This window comes from Carcharhinus amblyrhynchos, chromosome 7 (genome assembly GCF_965287045.1).
Source record: "Carcharhinus amblyrhynchos chromosome 7, sCarAmb.v2.hapA, whole genome shotgun sequence".
Classification (NCBI taxonomy): Eukaryota; Metazoa; Chordata; class Chondrichthyes; order Carcharhiniformes; family Carcharhinidae; genus Carcharhinus; species Carcharhinus amblyrhynchos.
In genome coordinates this window covers 58,385,518-58,399,293 of record NC_137330.1, presented here as the reverse complement: position 1 = coordinate 58,399,293, position 13,776 = coordinate 58,385,518, and the positions used below count along the sequence as shown (strand labels likewise).

At 40.6% G+C, this 13,776-nt stretch overlaps 1 protein-coding gene across 1 annotated transcript; it reads left to right on the top strand.

The window, feature by feature from the left end:
- Positions 1–83: 83 nt before the first annotated feature.
- pfn4 (profilin family member 4) lies at positions 84–12,573 on the top strand. The gene is made up of 5 exons (XM_080192410.1): positions 84–193; positions 3,222–3,350; positions 7,656–7,790; positions 8,223–8,328; positions 12,201–12,573. Exons 1-5 carry the CDS (start codon positions 188–190, stop codon positions 12,227–12,229), a joined length of 405 nt encoding a protein of 134 aa, XP_080048536.1. The 5' UTR covers positions 84–187; the 3' UTR covers positions 12,230–12,573.
- Positions 12,574–13,776: the final 1,203 nt, after the last annotated feature.

Below are 13,776 nucleotides of genomic sequence, written 5' to 3'. Positions count from 1 at the left end.
CGACCCTCCGCGCTCAGCTCAAACCGCCCGACTTCAGCGTCGCCCCGACTTGCACTGATTCATGGTTGGCAGCCGGACGTGCTTTCCCAGTTGTGTGTGTGTTATTGACACACTGTCTGCCCAGCGGAGGAGATATTTGTTTTGGTTGTGACGGCGGGGCTGGTGGAATAAATAACCGTCCGCCGGGATGTCGGTAAAAACGGGCAGAGCGCGTGCGCGCGAGACGCGGGGCAGTTGCTATGGCGACGGGGCTTGTTCGACCGTTTGACAGTGAGGCGCTGTGATTGACAGGCTGTCGGACCAATGCTGTCGCGGGCGGGGCCTGACTGACCAATCGGAAAATGCTGGCTGCGTTCCAGGGGCCGGCCCTCCTAGTCTGTCCAATTAGAATGCGCGAGGGGCGGGACTTGTCGGTGTTCATTGTCTTGCTGCTCTCTGATTTCTCTAATCATAAGCGTCCCTATAGTGCAGGAAGAGGCCATTCAGCCCATCAAGCCTGCACCCACGACAATCCCAGTTTCTTTTAGGTCAAACCAAGTAGACAAACTTAAATTATATTAGGACAAAGTAAAAGGGGCAGCTCCCCAAAAGGAAGAGGAACAGCCCAAACAAAAACAAAAGTACAGAGGAAACTTAAAACACATCAAATCAAAATGTCAGGGTCTATAACGCACCTCAGCCCCTGCAGTGCCCAGTGGGCGTGAACAATCCCATCCTGACCCTATCCCCTTATGATGTGGATATGCCGGCGTTGGACTGGGGTAAACACAGTAAAAAGTCTGACAACACCAGGTTTAAGTCCAACCGATTTATTTGATAGTAAACTCACTAGCTTTCGGGGTTAGTCCCTTCGTCAGGTGAATGGAGAGTTCTGGCCTCAGACAGAGCATATAAAGCACAGACAGTTTACAGATTACTGATTAGATTCGCATTGGACTTAAACCTGGTGTTGTCAGACTTTTTACTGTGCCTGTCCCCTTAACCACACATATTTACCCTGACACTAAGAGGCAATTTAACATGATCAATCCATCTAACCTCCTTGGGGGGCCGAAGGGCCTGTTCCTGCGCTATACTGTTCTCTGTCCTTTGTTTCTTAGTTCTGGACTCCCCCACCATTGGGCACGTTCTTTCTGAATCTAACCCTGTTAGAATTTTATACGTTTCTATGAGATCCTTCTTCTAAATTCTAAATTTAGATTCTTCTAAAAGTTTGAACGGTGGGAGGGTAACAGGAACACCCAGAGGAAACGCTCGCAGATACAGGGAGAATGTGCAAACTCCACACAGACACCCGAGGATGGAATCAAACCCTGACTCCCTTGTGAGGTAGCAGTTCTTGCCACCGTTCCACCCCATCACTGGCTGAGTGACGGCGGAGGAGGTATTGAGGGTGGGATCTTGCCTGTCTGCTTGCTTGCCCGTCCACTTGCTTGCTATTACTGGATTGGTGGTCAGGCACATGAAAATTAAAGTAAAATGCTGCAGCTGTTGGGAAATCTGACATTAAAATGAAAAGCGCCTGCAAGAACTCAACAGGTCTGGCAGCATCTGTGAAGAGAGAAAAAGTTACCATTTTGAGTCCAATATGACTCTTGAGATATGAACCCTGACAGACCTCATCCTTGATCTTAGCAGGGAAGAGGGTGCTGTCAAAGTAACCTTGGTGAGTTGCATCCAATAAATTACATATACTGTAGCCATTGATAAGGCAAATAATCAAGGTCTTTTTCCCATGGTAAGGGAGTCCAAAACTAGAGGGAATAAGGTTTAAGTGAGGGGAAAAGAATTAAAAGGGACTTGAGGGACAACTTTTTCAAATAGAGAGTGGCGCATGTATGGAATGAGCTGCCAAAAAAGGTGATAGAGGTATGTACAACACAATAGGACAAGATAGGAAAGGTTTAAAGGGATAGGGGCCAAATGCAGGCAAACAAAACTAGTTCAGTTTAGGAAACTTGGTCGGCATATGGACAAGTTGGGCCAAAGAGCCTATTTCTGTGCTATATATCTCTATGACTCTCAAGCCCTTCTGATGTTGGGGGTTAAAATTCACTGCAAAGGCCAGGATCCAAATCAAACCAGCTGCTCTATTCTGGGTTTCTTGAGTGTGCTGCTCCCAAACAACTGAGTTGTGAGAATTCCTTCACCTATCTTACTTCAACTTTGTCAATCGTAAATAGATATCAAATGATCAGGTCTGCTGTCACAAAATGCCCAGCCTCTTTTTACGCTTGGTGCCAGGATGTTCAGATGGCTGGTCCACTCATTTTAGTTTCTGTTCAGTAGTGACTTTAAGGATGTTGATGGTGGAGGACTTGGTGACAATGATGGCACTGAAAGTTGGGCTGGGTGGAAGAGTTGGAGAGGATGCTCAAGATGATCATTACCTAACAGTTTTCTAGTTAGTTGGTTGGTTATGCTATTATTTTTCAAAGAAGAAGTTATTAAAAAGTGAATGCTTGAGATGATGATGCCCAAGAAACCAAACTTAACACTGAAGAAAACAAAGAACAAAGAAAAGTACAGCACAGGAACGGGCCTTTTGGCCCTCCAAGCCAGTGCCGATCATGATGCCCTAACTTAACTAAAAAAACCTTCAGCCCTTACTTGGTCCGTATTCCTCCATTCCCTCCTTATTCATGTACCTATCCAGAGGCCTCTTAAATGTTGCTAATGTGCCTGCTTCTACCACTACCTCTGGCAACATATTACAGGCACCCACCACTCTCTGCGTGAAAAACTTCCCCACTGCCTCTCCCTTGAACTTTCCCCCTCTCAGCTTGAATCTGTGCCCCCTTGTAATTGACACTTTCACCCTTGGAAAAAGCCTCTAACCATCCACCTTGTCTATGCCTCTCATAATTTTGCAGACCTCTATCAGGTCTCCCTTCAGCCTCCATCTTTCCAGTGGAAATAATCCTAGTTTATTCACTCCTTCACAGTCAATGCCCTCGAGATCAGGCAACATCCTGGTCATCCTTGTTTACACTCTCTCCAAAGCTTCCACATCCTTCTGGTAGTGTGGTGACAAGATCTGCAAGCAGTACTCCAAATATGGCCTAAGCAAGATTTTATATAGCTGCAACATGATTTCCCAATGTTTGTACTTAATGCCCTAGCTGATGAAGACAAGCACGCCCATATTATTGCGTCGGTTAAAATATGCTTTTAATGTTTAGAATTATTTTATAGTATTACGCTTGTTTTTTTCTTAATAGGATACACTTAAATTCAGTGAGTACCAAGATTTGTTGACTCAGTCTCTTCTTGCAACAAACCATGTTCAAGACTGCGCAATCATAAGTTTGAAAAACGCCTCAGTGGTGACAGCCTCCCTTGGATTCAAAGTAAGAATGTTGCATTTGCTATACTTGGTGATGAGTTCAATACCTTCAGATTGTAATGTTTGTTTCATCAAGAAAATAAATCCCTGGTTTCAGAAGGGGCAGATTGATCTCTAAAGGATGTGTGATTCTTCAGGATTCTCACAAGGTGACAACATGGGACTATGCATTGGCACACTGGGAAAATCTCAAATTCCAATGTGGTCAGTCCATCCTAGCTTCCAGTGATATGCTGAGTTGCATAAGAAATAGCTTAGAGGTGCAAACAACCTGTTCCTTAAATTCTATCTATAACAATTGGCTCTGTCCCTTAATTGCAAACAGAGAAGTACACAACCAAGAAACTGCATGTTACTGTAGCATTAAAATGTACTGATTGAAATCAAAAGCAACTCCTTTGGCTCCAATTGACATGAAGCAGATTGCAAGGTATAAGAATAATGAAGCTGTAATGATGCTTTGTTACCAATTCACTCTTTAACACAAGGGAGCAGACCATGGGGACCTGACAGCATTTGAAGCCAAAATCTCTTTTACACTTGGTGTGTAACAAACAATGTGACATTAATGACTGGCATGAAATTAACTGACTCTGCCACTGCTACTTCTGAAGGTTGTTTTATTTATATTGTGATCCTCCAGCGTGTGACAATATATTATGTGAAGAAGAAATATTTGCTCTGAGTCAAGTTCACATCCATTACTCATGTCTGAAATTAACTACTGATTTTTATCCAGTTGTATTTGAGGCATTGTAACTTTAAAGGTGTCTTCTAGTTTTGCAAGCGTAATCCAAGTTTGTTTTTGTTTTTATTTTCTGTTGGTATTTAGGAGCACCTATGCTTTTATATCATTATTTTAATTTATTTTTAGTTCCCAGCGTAACAGTCCAACTAGTCTGACTCTATGTCATCTTAAACCTATAAGAAACCTGCAAAAGAGCTTTGGACAAGTTACCTTTTATGTCAAGTAGAGAGTGGAGCTGGGAATAATCTAGCCTGGAGGTGACCAAGGCATGTGTCAGTTTTCAGTGACTGAGCTACAAAATTTGCTGGAAATGTCGAGATAATGATTCATTTTAGCTGCCTTCTGAGGTCCCTTATCACATGTTCAGCCAATAAATTCTGTCCCCAAGACATCAAGAAATGGCTAAGTGTGTTGTTCCAGCAAAGCTGTGAGCCCCCATAACATTCTGGCTGTAGTGATGAAGATCTTTGTTCCAGAACTGGATACTTCTCTAGCCAAGCTGCCTCATTATAACTACAATTCTGGCATCAATCTGACAAAGTAGAAAATTGCCCAGATGTAAAGAAAGGAGGACAATTGCCAGAACATTGTCAGAGCCCATGTTTTTGCAGTGTCTAATGCCTTCAACCGTTTTTTGATATCACATGGAGTGATTCAAATTGGCTGAAGATTGACATCTGTGATGCTCAGGACCACCAGAGGAGGCTGAGATGGATCATCCACTTGGCACTTCTTGCTGAAGGTTGTTGCGAATGCTTCAGCCTTTTCTTTTGCACTGATGTGCTGAGCTTCTCTATCATTGAGCATGGGGATGTATGTGGAGCCTCCACCAGTCCACCATCATTCATGGCAGGATGTGACAGACGTTCAGACTTTAGGGGCGGAATTTTCCAACCGCGCTCAACCCAATGCCAGTAAACCCATCCAAGATCAACAGACCTTTGCATGGTCTATCCACTATGATTCCCGTGATGGGTGGGACAGGAAAATTCCATCCAAGATCTGATTTGTTGGTTATGCAATTGCTTAGCTATTCCAATGCTTTGTAGCTTCACCGGGTTGACACCTCATTTTTTGGTATATTTGCTGTTGCTCTTGGCATGCCTTTTTCACTCTTCATTGAACCAGAGTTGATCCCCTGACTTGATGTAATAGTAGAGTAGGGGATATGCTGGACCATGAGTTTACAAATTATGGTTGAGTACAATACTGCTGTTACTGATGGCCACAGTACGAAGTCTGACAACACCAGGTTTAAGTCCAACCAGTTTATTTGATAGTAATCCCACAAGCTTTCGGAAACGGTGTTCCTTCGTCAGGTGTGTGCACCATTTCCGAAAGCCGAACCTTGCACTGTGTTTACCCCAGTCCAACATCGGCATCTCTACATCGTTACTGATGGCCCACAGTGCCTCACGCATGCCCAGTTTTGTGTGGCTAGATCTGTTTGATGTCTATCCCATTGAGAACAAAGGTAGTGTTACACAATACAATGGAAGATATTCTCAATTTGAAGATGGGACATTGGTATCAATAGGAATGATCACCACACAGTCACAAAATAATTTGCAGCAGACAGATTCATGAGGATAAGGCCAAATATGTTTTTTCCTCTTGTTGGTTTCCTCATCACCTGCCACAGTTTCAGTCTAGCAGTTTAGTTGGGTCCTTTAGGATCCAGCCAACTTGATACTGAGCCACTATTTGTGATGGACATTGAAGACCCCCAGTCAAAGTACATCCTGTGCTGTTAACGGCCTCAGTATTTCCTCCACGTGGTGTTCAAGACAGAAGAGTACTGATTCATCAGCTGAAGCAGGACTGTATGTGGTAATCAGCAGGAAATTTCCTTGCCCATGTTTGACTAGGTGCCATGAGACCTCATGGAGTCCATAAACAATATTGAGGACTCCCAGGGCAACTCCCTCCCAACTGCATACCAATATGCACCACCTCCACTGGGTCTGTCCAGACATTAGTGGCCTTCACCCATCAAGAGGAGTTTGCTGAACAGACTAACAAATTCTGACAGTGTTGGGATTTGAACCCACACCTCTTAGCGGCTGGAACATAATTCTGGTAGTTTAGACCACTTGACCACGCTACCATAGCTAGGAAGTTAATAATGCTGATAGAAACCTAAAAGCTGACCAGATTTGAGCAGTAACATTTGGGAAAGGTGGGCAAAGAGTCATAGAGTCATAGAGGTTTAAAGCATGGAAATAGGCCCTTCAGCCCAACTAGCCCATCCTGCCCTTTTTTTTAATCTTTAAACTAATCCCAATTACCCTCATTCGGTCCATATCCCTCTATCCCCGTCTTACCCATAACTGACTAAATGCTTTTTAAATGACAAAATTGTACCTGCTTCTACTGTTACCTCTGGCAGCTTGCTCCAGACACTCATCACATTCTGTGTGAATAAAATGCCCCTTTGGACACTTTTGCATCTCTCCCCCTTACCTTAAACTTATGCTGTCCAGTTTTAGACTATCTTACCTTTGGGAAAAGATATTGACTATCTAGCTGATCTGTGCCACTCATTATTTTATAGACCTCTATAAAATCACCTCTCAGCCTCCTACACTCCAGAGAAAAAAGTCCAACCTATCCAGCCTCTCCTTATAACTCAAACCATCAAGTCCTGGTAGCATCCTAGGAAATCTTTCCTGCACTCTTTCTAGTTTAATAACATCCTTTCTATAATAGGGGGACCGGAACTGCACACAGTATTCCAAGTGTTGCCTTACCAATGTCTTGTATAACTTCAACAAGTCATCCCAACTCCTGTATTCAATGTTCTGACCAATGAAACTAAGCATGCCAAATGCCTTCTTCATCACTCAATCCACCTGTGACTCCACTTTCAAGGAGCTATGAACATGTACCTCTAGATCTCTTTGTTCTGTAACTCTCCCCAACACACTACCATTAACTGAATTGACAGACAGTATGACATTCAAGGACTGCAGTAGAAAAAGGAAGTCTGATGTGGAACTGTGGTTGGACAAGATGGATGGATTAAGGGTAGGTTTTCAAAAGGTTTGTGTTGATGGTAGTTTTTTTGGGAGAGAAAACAATCAACCATATCGGTAGCACTGTACGAATAAACGCATGCTAGGCTATATCAATAGCAACAATGCACTGATCGGCCATGCCCACCATTTGCAGACTGGCCTGGCAATGACTATGGGAAACAGTCTTCACTGGTATGTTGTTTCTTTTTCCCAACATTTACGCACCTGAATGCATTCTAATAAACTCACTTTGGAAAATTGGGTGGAGAAAGCAAGCTTCATTCGTATCATTTTTAAAAATGTTTTTTAATGCATTCTGCATCTATACAGGAAAATCTGTGCTGCAGTGGGCATATTGATGAGCAATTAATTCCAAGTCATTCTTATAGCAAAATTTCAAGGTATGAATGAAATATTCAACAATTACAGGTTGTGTTGAACTATGCTTAACCGTTCCTGTATTAAAGTAAGGCATGTTCATTAACAGTAGATTTCAGTAAAGTGAAAGAATTTTCAATAACTTGAAACACTTTGTTTTTCTTAGTTGGAACAAGGGCAAATTAATGCCTTCCTGAACGCTTTCAACCAGCCAAGCAACTTCCGAGATGAAGGCCTTTACTTTAAGAATATAACCTACTCATGTGTCAGAGCAGATAGATATTCAGTGTACGGTAAACATGTAAGCTGAAATATATTTATTATTGATATTAAAATAGGCTCATTGAATTTTTGTTCAATCTATGTTCAGACTTTCAATTGTACTTACTGTGGGGTCTTTTTGTTCATCATTAGATGAACTGGTTGTGCTGAAAGACTGATCTGAATGAGACCTATTTAAGGAAAATAATTACAAAAACGATCATAGAATCCCTATAGTGCAGAAAGGCAGAGACCCAAGGCCAGAGTTGAACCCGTTAAACAAACTTAATATTTATCAACTTTAAAATTAAAAGATGGGAGATATTGAGTTACAGTTGGTTTAGTGTTGTATACTGTATTTTGAGCCTTTTCTGAAAGGCCTAACTGAGTTAGCAATTGTTTACGATTTCAAAACTGATATTGTGTTATGAATTAAACTGTTTAACAGTTGGTTGTTGTTTTCTTTCATCAGGAGAACGTAGGCCTGGTGTTAGTAAAGACAGGATCATATGTTATTTGTGCTACTTACAGGGAGGGGATGTATCCAAGTGTATGTGTTGAAGCTGCAGAGAAACTTGGTGAGTCTTGTGAAATTGAGTTTGTAAGACAGCTGAAGTTAAGGCCAAGAAATGTGGACCCTTATTTTTGCCTGCATCTGTTTTTCACTGTGAACACTGCAATTGTAACACTAACAATATAAACATTGACTTTTTTTTGTAACTCACTACGTGCAGTTTTTGAGTAGGCCTCAATTTAGGTGACCAGTACTCATACACAAATGGCTAGGCAATGCAATTTTGGGTTCAAAGAAATAGATAGGACCCCAACCTAATTTTGGAATGTTTAATACTGTGTGTATTGAGTGTGTGACAACCTTTGACTCAGAAGCATTATAGTAAGAACAATCCATAATTCCTTTAAAATATCTGTGGAATCTGTAATTGCTTTTAAGAATATTTGAAATGGTCATTTAAAAATTGCTTTCATTGTAAAGGGATCAATTGTAAATTTCTTGGACAATAAGAAATACTGGTCCATGTGATCCTGCAACTCTGACCTGGAAGTAGTACCAACAAAAAGGAAATAATCACACAAAGGAGAACTTTGTGGTGCTGGAGGGTGAAGGCCTAGATGTAGACACAAAGAAAAAACTGAACAAGACAAGAAGAGGAATGCACTGAACTCTTGCAAGGAGAATTCCACCCATGAAACACAGGGGTGAATAAACAAAGGGGTCAGATAGGACTCCTAACCAGCACTGTGTAAATAAAGAATAGCATATTATGGAATTGTGCAGGAGTATCATGTTTGTGGGGAATAGTGCAAGTGCTTTGTGGTTTTGTAGGATATATCTCTGTGGTATAGACTATTGATTCTGACTCATGAATATGATTTCCCTTGCACAAAATCACTTGCCTCATTGTAATATGATTTCCTAAATGACCTGTTGCTATGCCCTTAATAATGGCTTCTAACATTTCCCAGTGATAGATGTTGGATTAACTGGTCTTCCCGCCCTCTTTTCTTGAATAGTTACATTTGCGTTTCTCAAACTTACTGGCACCTTTCTAAAATATAAGCAATTTTGGAAGCATTAACCACGAACTGGCTGTGCTTCAAACCTGATTGATCTGAATAAGAAATGTTTACAGACAATAACAACAAAAGCTGTGAAAGAACTATTGCTATCTATCAACTTTAAATTGAAAAGATTTGATGAATTGAGTTGCATTTGGTTGGTTTTGGCACACTGCATTTTTTTAGCTTTTTACGCAGAACATATCTGTGAATTAATGGCAGGAATTTACCAGCCATTTACACTGGTGGGATCTTCCACAGCGTGCTAATGGCACACCCCCATCACATGTTTCCCAGCGGTGGGGGTGCATTCAACAGGAAACCCCATTGACAACAACTGGACAAAATAATCCCACTGCAGGCCAATGGTGGGCACCCAAGAATTGTTTTTGTAATACCACTTCAAAACAAATGTTGTGCTATAGTTTCTTACAACAGGAAAACCAGGGTCTGGTGTTAGTTAAGACAGGATCATATTATTATTCATGCCACTTCTTTTAACACCCCAGGATTCAGGTCAATAGGACCAAGGACATATCAGCCTTTAGTCCCATTAGAGTTCCTTGGACCTTTTCTCTAATGATCGTGATTCTTTTAAGTTCTTCCCTCCCTTTTGCCTCATGATTTTCCACTATTCTTGGGATGCTTTTTATGTGAGCTATATGTCTCCTTCCTTTACTGGGAACTTCATTTTTAACTTCTCTTTGTCTTCTTGCCTTTTATTTTAACCTCTCCCTGTCTCTTTCACTTCTCCAAGGGTTTTTGCACCCTTTTGAGTTTTCGCTTTTTGGGTAAGGGCATGGAACCTTTGTATTCAGTCCCGTTGATCATGTGCCTGACCAACATAAAAAATCTAAACCACGCATTTGTGGCTCTTTCCCAGCCAGCACATTGCAGGGGGCCCAAGATTCACCAGGTCTTGGGGTTGTCAACCACAGAGCTGAAGGCGAAGGATAGTTTTAGTTTAATTACATGAATTTTGAATCATTTTGAATCCTTTTTCACAGCACATTAAGGGATCTTCACAGCACACCAATGTGCTGTGCCACACTGGGTGGGTACCACTGATAGACACACAATATTTGTTCAAAATCTCTGCCATTTTCTTGTTTCCAATGATCAATTCCAGTCTCGCCGCAAAGAGACCAATGCTTTCTTAAGCTACTTTCTTCCTTTTTTTATGTACTTATGGAAACTTTTACTGTCCAGTTTTATGTTTTTCTCATACTCCAATATCTCCCTCTTTAGTCATCTTTTGTTGGTTTCTAACATTTTCCTAATTTTCTGGGTCACCATTTCAATTTGATGTCATCCTCAACTTCCTTAGTTAGTCACAGATGATGCATCATTCTCGTAGGATCTTTCTTTCAATGGAATATACCTTTGTTAAGAGCTATGAAGTACCTGTAAGTCCTTAAGCATCTACCACTGTTTCTCTACTATTTTACATTTTAACCTATATCCCACATTGCATATTAGCCAACCCTGTTTTCATAGCTTTGTAATTGCTTTTACTTAATTTAAGATTCTAGTATTAGGCACAAATTCTTCCCCCTGAAATAGAAGGTAGAATCTTCTCCTCATTGTACAAACATGCTGGCTGAGACAAGAAAACAGATGTGTAGCTCTTCAACTGTACAGATGAGTTTTCTCTCCAGATTTTAGTGCACTCTGTGCAAAAAAAAAATGAGGGGCATGGTTTTCACCGTCACTGTAGTGGGGGGAGGCGTGATAAAGCCGAAAACACTGGCTCCACAGAGAATGGGCCCCCATCCTTAAAAGACTCCCCAATCTCCAATTAAATATAAATTTCCTCCACTGCACCCATCCACCCCCCCCTTTCACCCAAGGACACAGGACGCTGGGTATGACTCTCTCCCAACCCTCTGGGGGCTATACTTATCTTGCTGCCACCGGTGGGTTCCCCTCAACCGATTCCTGTTTATATCTATCTTGCTTGACTGACATCAACAACGTATAAATATAAACGGTCATATGGCTGGGAAGTCTTTAACAATATTTAAATCTCTTAAAATATATTGAAATAATGGAAACCTCAGTACATCACCAATGAGGGGCAGGGAAAAACATAGACAAGATCTCACTGACGCAAATTTTGTTTCCTGAGTCTCGTGGGATTTTGATCCCAAATCGCCATTTATGCTGTAGGCTAAGACGGGCTTAAAATTCTGCCCAGAATGTAAAATTCTCCCATGTTATGATCACTGTTACCTTTACTGTGAGGTTATTACTGAGTTCTGTATCATCACACTTTACAAAATCGAAAACAGTCTGTTCTGCAATGGATTCCAGAACATGTTGTTCCAAGAGACTGTCCTGAGTACACCCCATTAACTCTTTATCCAGCCTACTTTTACCAATTTGAGTCATCCAATCTATGTGAAGATTGAAATCTCCTATGATTATTTTCTTCCATGTCCCCATTATTTCTTTATTAATACTCTGTCCTACATTATAACTACTGTCAGGACGACTATAAACATTCCCACCAGTAACTACTTTTGTTTGTTATTTATTGTTGCCACTAAAACTGATTCTATATCTTGTTCTTCCGATTTTGCTACTTCTGTAAACAACACTGTAAAAAAGGTTTTTCTTTTCAATTTATTTTTTGTTTAAGTGAATTTCTAAAGTATTAGATCCTACTAGCATATTTGCAAAAATTAATTTCAGCTTTCTGTAATAACTGAATCAGAGAAAATACATAATTTTGCCAGTCCGTAAATACTTGATCGTGAAAGCATTTAGCAGTGTAACCTACATAAATATGTATGTCTCACATAAGATACAGCATGATTATGTTACTATTGTGAAAAAGTAAATCATCTAAACATCTATTTCCTCATTTCAGGTGATTACTTTAAGTCAAAGGGTGTATGAAAGGATCAAGGACTAGTTTGTGAATTTATTGGTGATATATAGAGACGTAAAAAAGAATGAGAAAAGGCCATTTGGTGAATCAAGTCTTCTTCTAAAGACCACATACATCATGGATTCGATTCCACCTATTTCTATAGCATATACAGAGTGAACATTCCATTGCAAGATGTAGCAAAACTTGTAAATCACCATAGGAATCTGTTAAGGGCTTTTCTTATTAAGGTAAAATTCAAAAACTAATGTAAAATTGCTTATTCACACCATTAACAAACTGAAATGTCCCATTCCAGCTGTGTGTTTGTATTCCTATTTTAATTAACTAAATGTATTTTTGTCAGAAAGTGTATTATCATCTGTGTTGCTTGTTATTGCATAAAATTGCATAGAATATACAGCACTGAAACAAGCCATTCAGCCCAACTTGTCTATACTGGTGTTTATATTTCATGTGAGTCTCCTCCCATTGTATCTACCTCATCTCGGCTGGAATTCTTCGACCCCACCTGCAGCTGGGATCCTCCGGTTCCACTGCTGTGGACAGAGATTTGGCTGAATGCAAGACCAGAGAATTTCTATCCTTGTCTAGATTTCATTTTTATCTCAACTACTTCATTTGGATAACAGTCTGGTATTTAGGTCTCTTAGTTTTGGATTCTCTAAAGTAAAAGTTTTATTTTCATAGGCATCACTGGTTGAGCCAGCAATTTGTAGCCTATCCCTAATTGGTCTTGAAATAAGTGGCTTGCTGGCCATTTCAGAGAGTATTTAACCATATATGTGGGTTTGAAGTCACAAATCAGATGGGCTTTTATAACACTGCTTTCATGGTCACCGTTGAACTTTAAATTCTGCTATGGTGGGATTTGAACACAGGTCCCAAGAGCATTACGCGGAATCCTCTCATTCTCCACATTCGCTGTTCTGTCCAAGCAATTCATAATGTTAAAGAAATTTATTAGGTCACCTCTAAAGGTTCTTAAAGCCCCAGCCTGTTCAATTTTTCCAATTCTAAATATCTTCCTCCTCTAACCAGAGTTATTTTCATTGTTTTAATCAATTTCCATTAGCCTCTGCCTTTAATGATTGTCTTTTTTCAAATTCAAGATGCACAGCTACATGTTGTTATATTAACTTGGGGAAGTGAACAAAATTTTGAATTATGAGTAGTAGTGCCTAGGTTTTCAGCCCCCAAGCACTGGATAAATTAGCCAGGGATCCTTTCCTGTTGAATCTTTGTTTAAACTGACTGCACACATTTTTCCAGCACATCTGGTTGGCCCAACTTGCTCTAATAAAATAAAAGCTTAAATTTAATATCATCGCAGGTATCAGTCTCTCATTGGCAGCAGGCAAAAGAATGGTCCATGCAGTCCTTGAAAGGGGCATATTTTTGTTTTAGTGGCTTCTTAGTTTGACTTTTGAATGAGAGCAAGAAGAAACAAGGCCCTCCCTGCCTGTTTACGTGGACATAAAAGGTTTCATGACACTATTATAGGCAGCAGTGAAGTGACATACTGAGGCCATGAAGAGCGCTACATATATGCAAA

Bases quoted from the DNA above. Each gene is read 5' to 3' on its own strand.
- pfn4 (XM_080192410.1), top strand. The intron at 3,351-7,655 runs GTAAGAATGTTG...TGTTTTTCTTAG, and splicing joins CAGCCTCCCTTGGATTCAAA to TTGGAACAAGGGCAAATTAA. The intron at 8,329-12,200 runs GTGAGTCTTGTG...TCCTCATTTCAG, and splicing joins TGAAGCTGCAGAGAAACTTG to GTGATTACTTTAAGTCAAAG.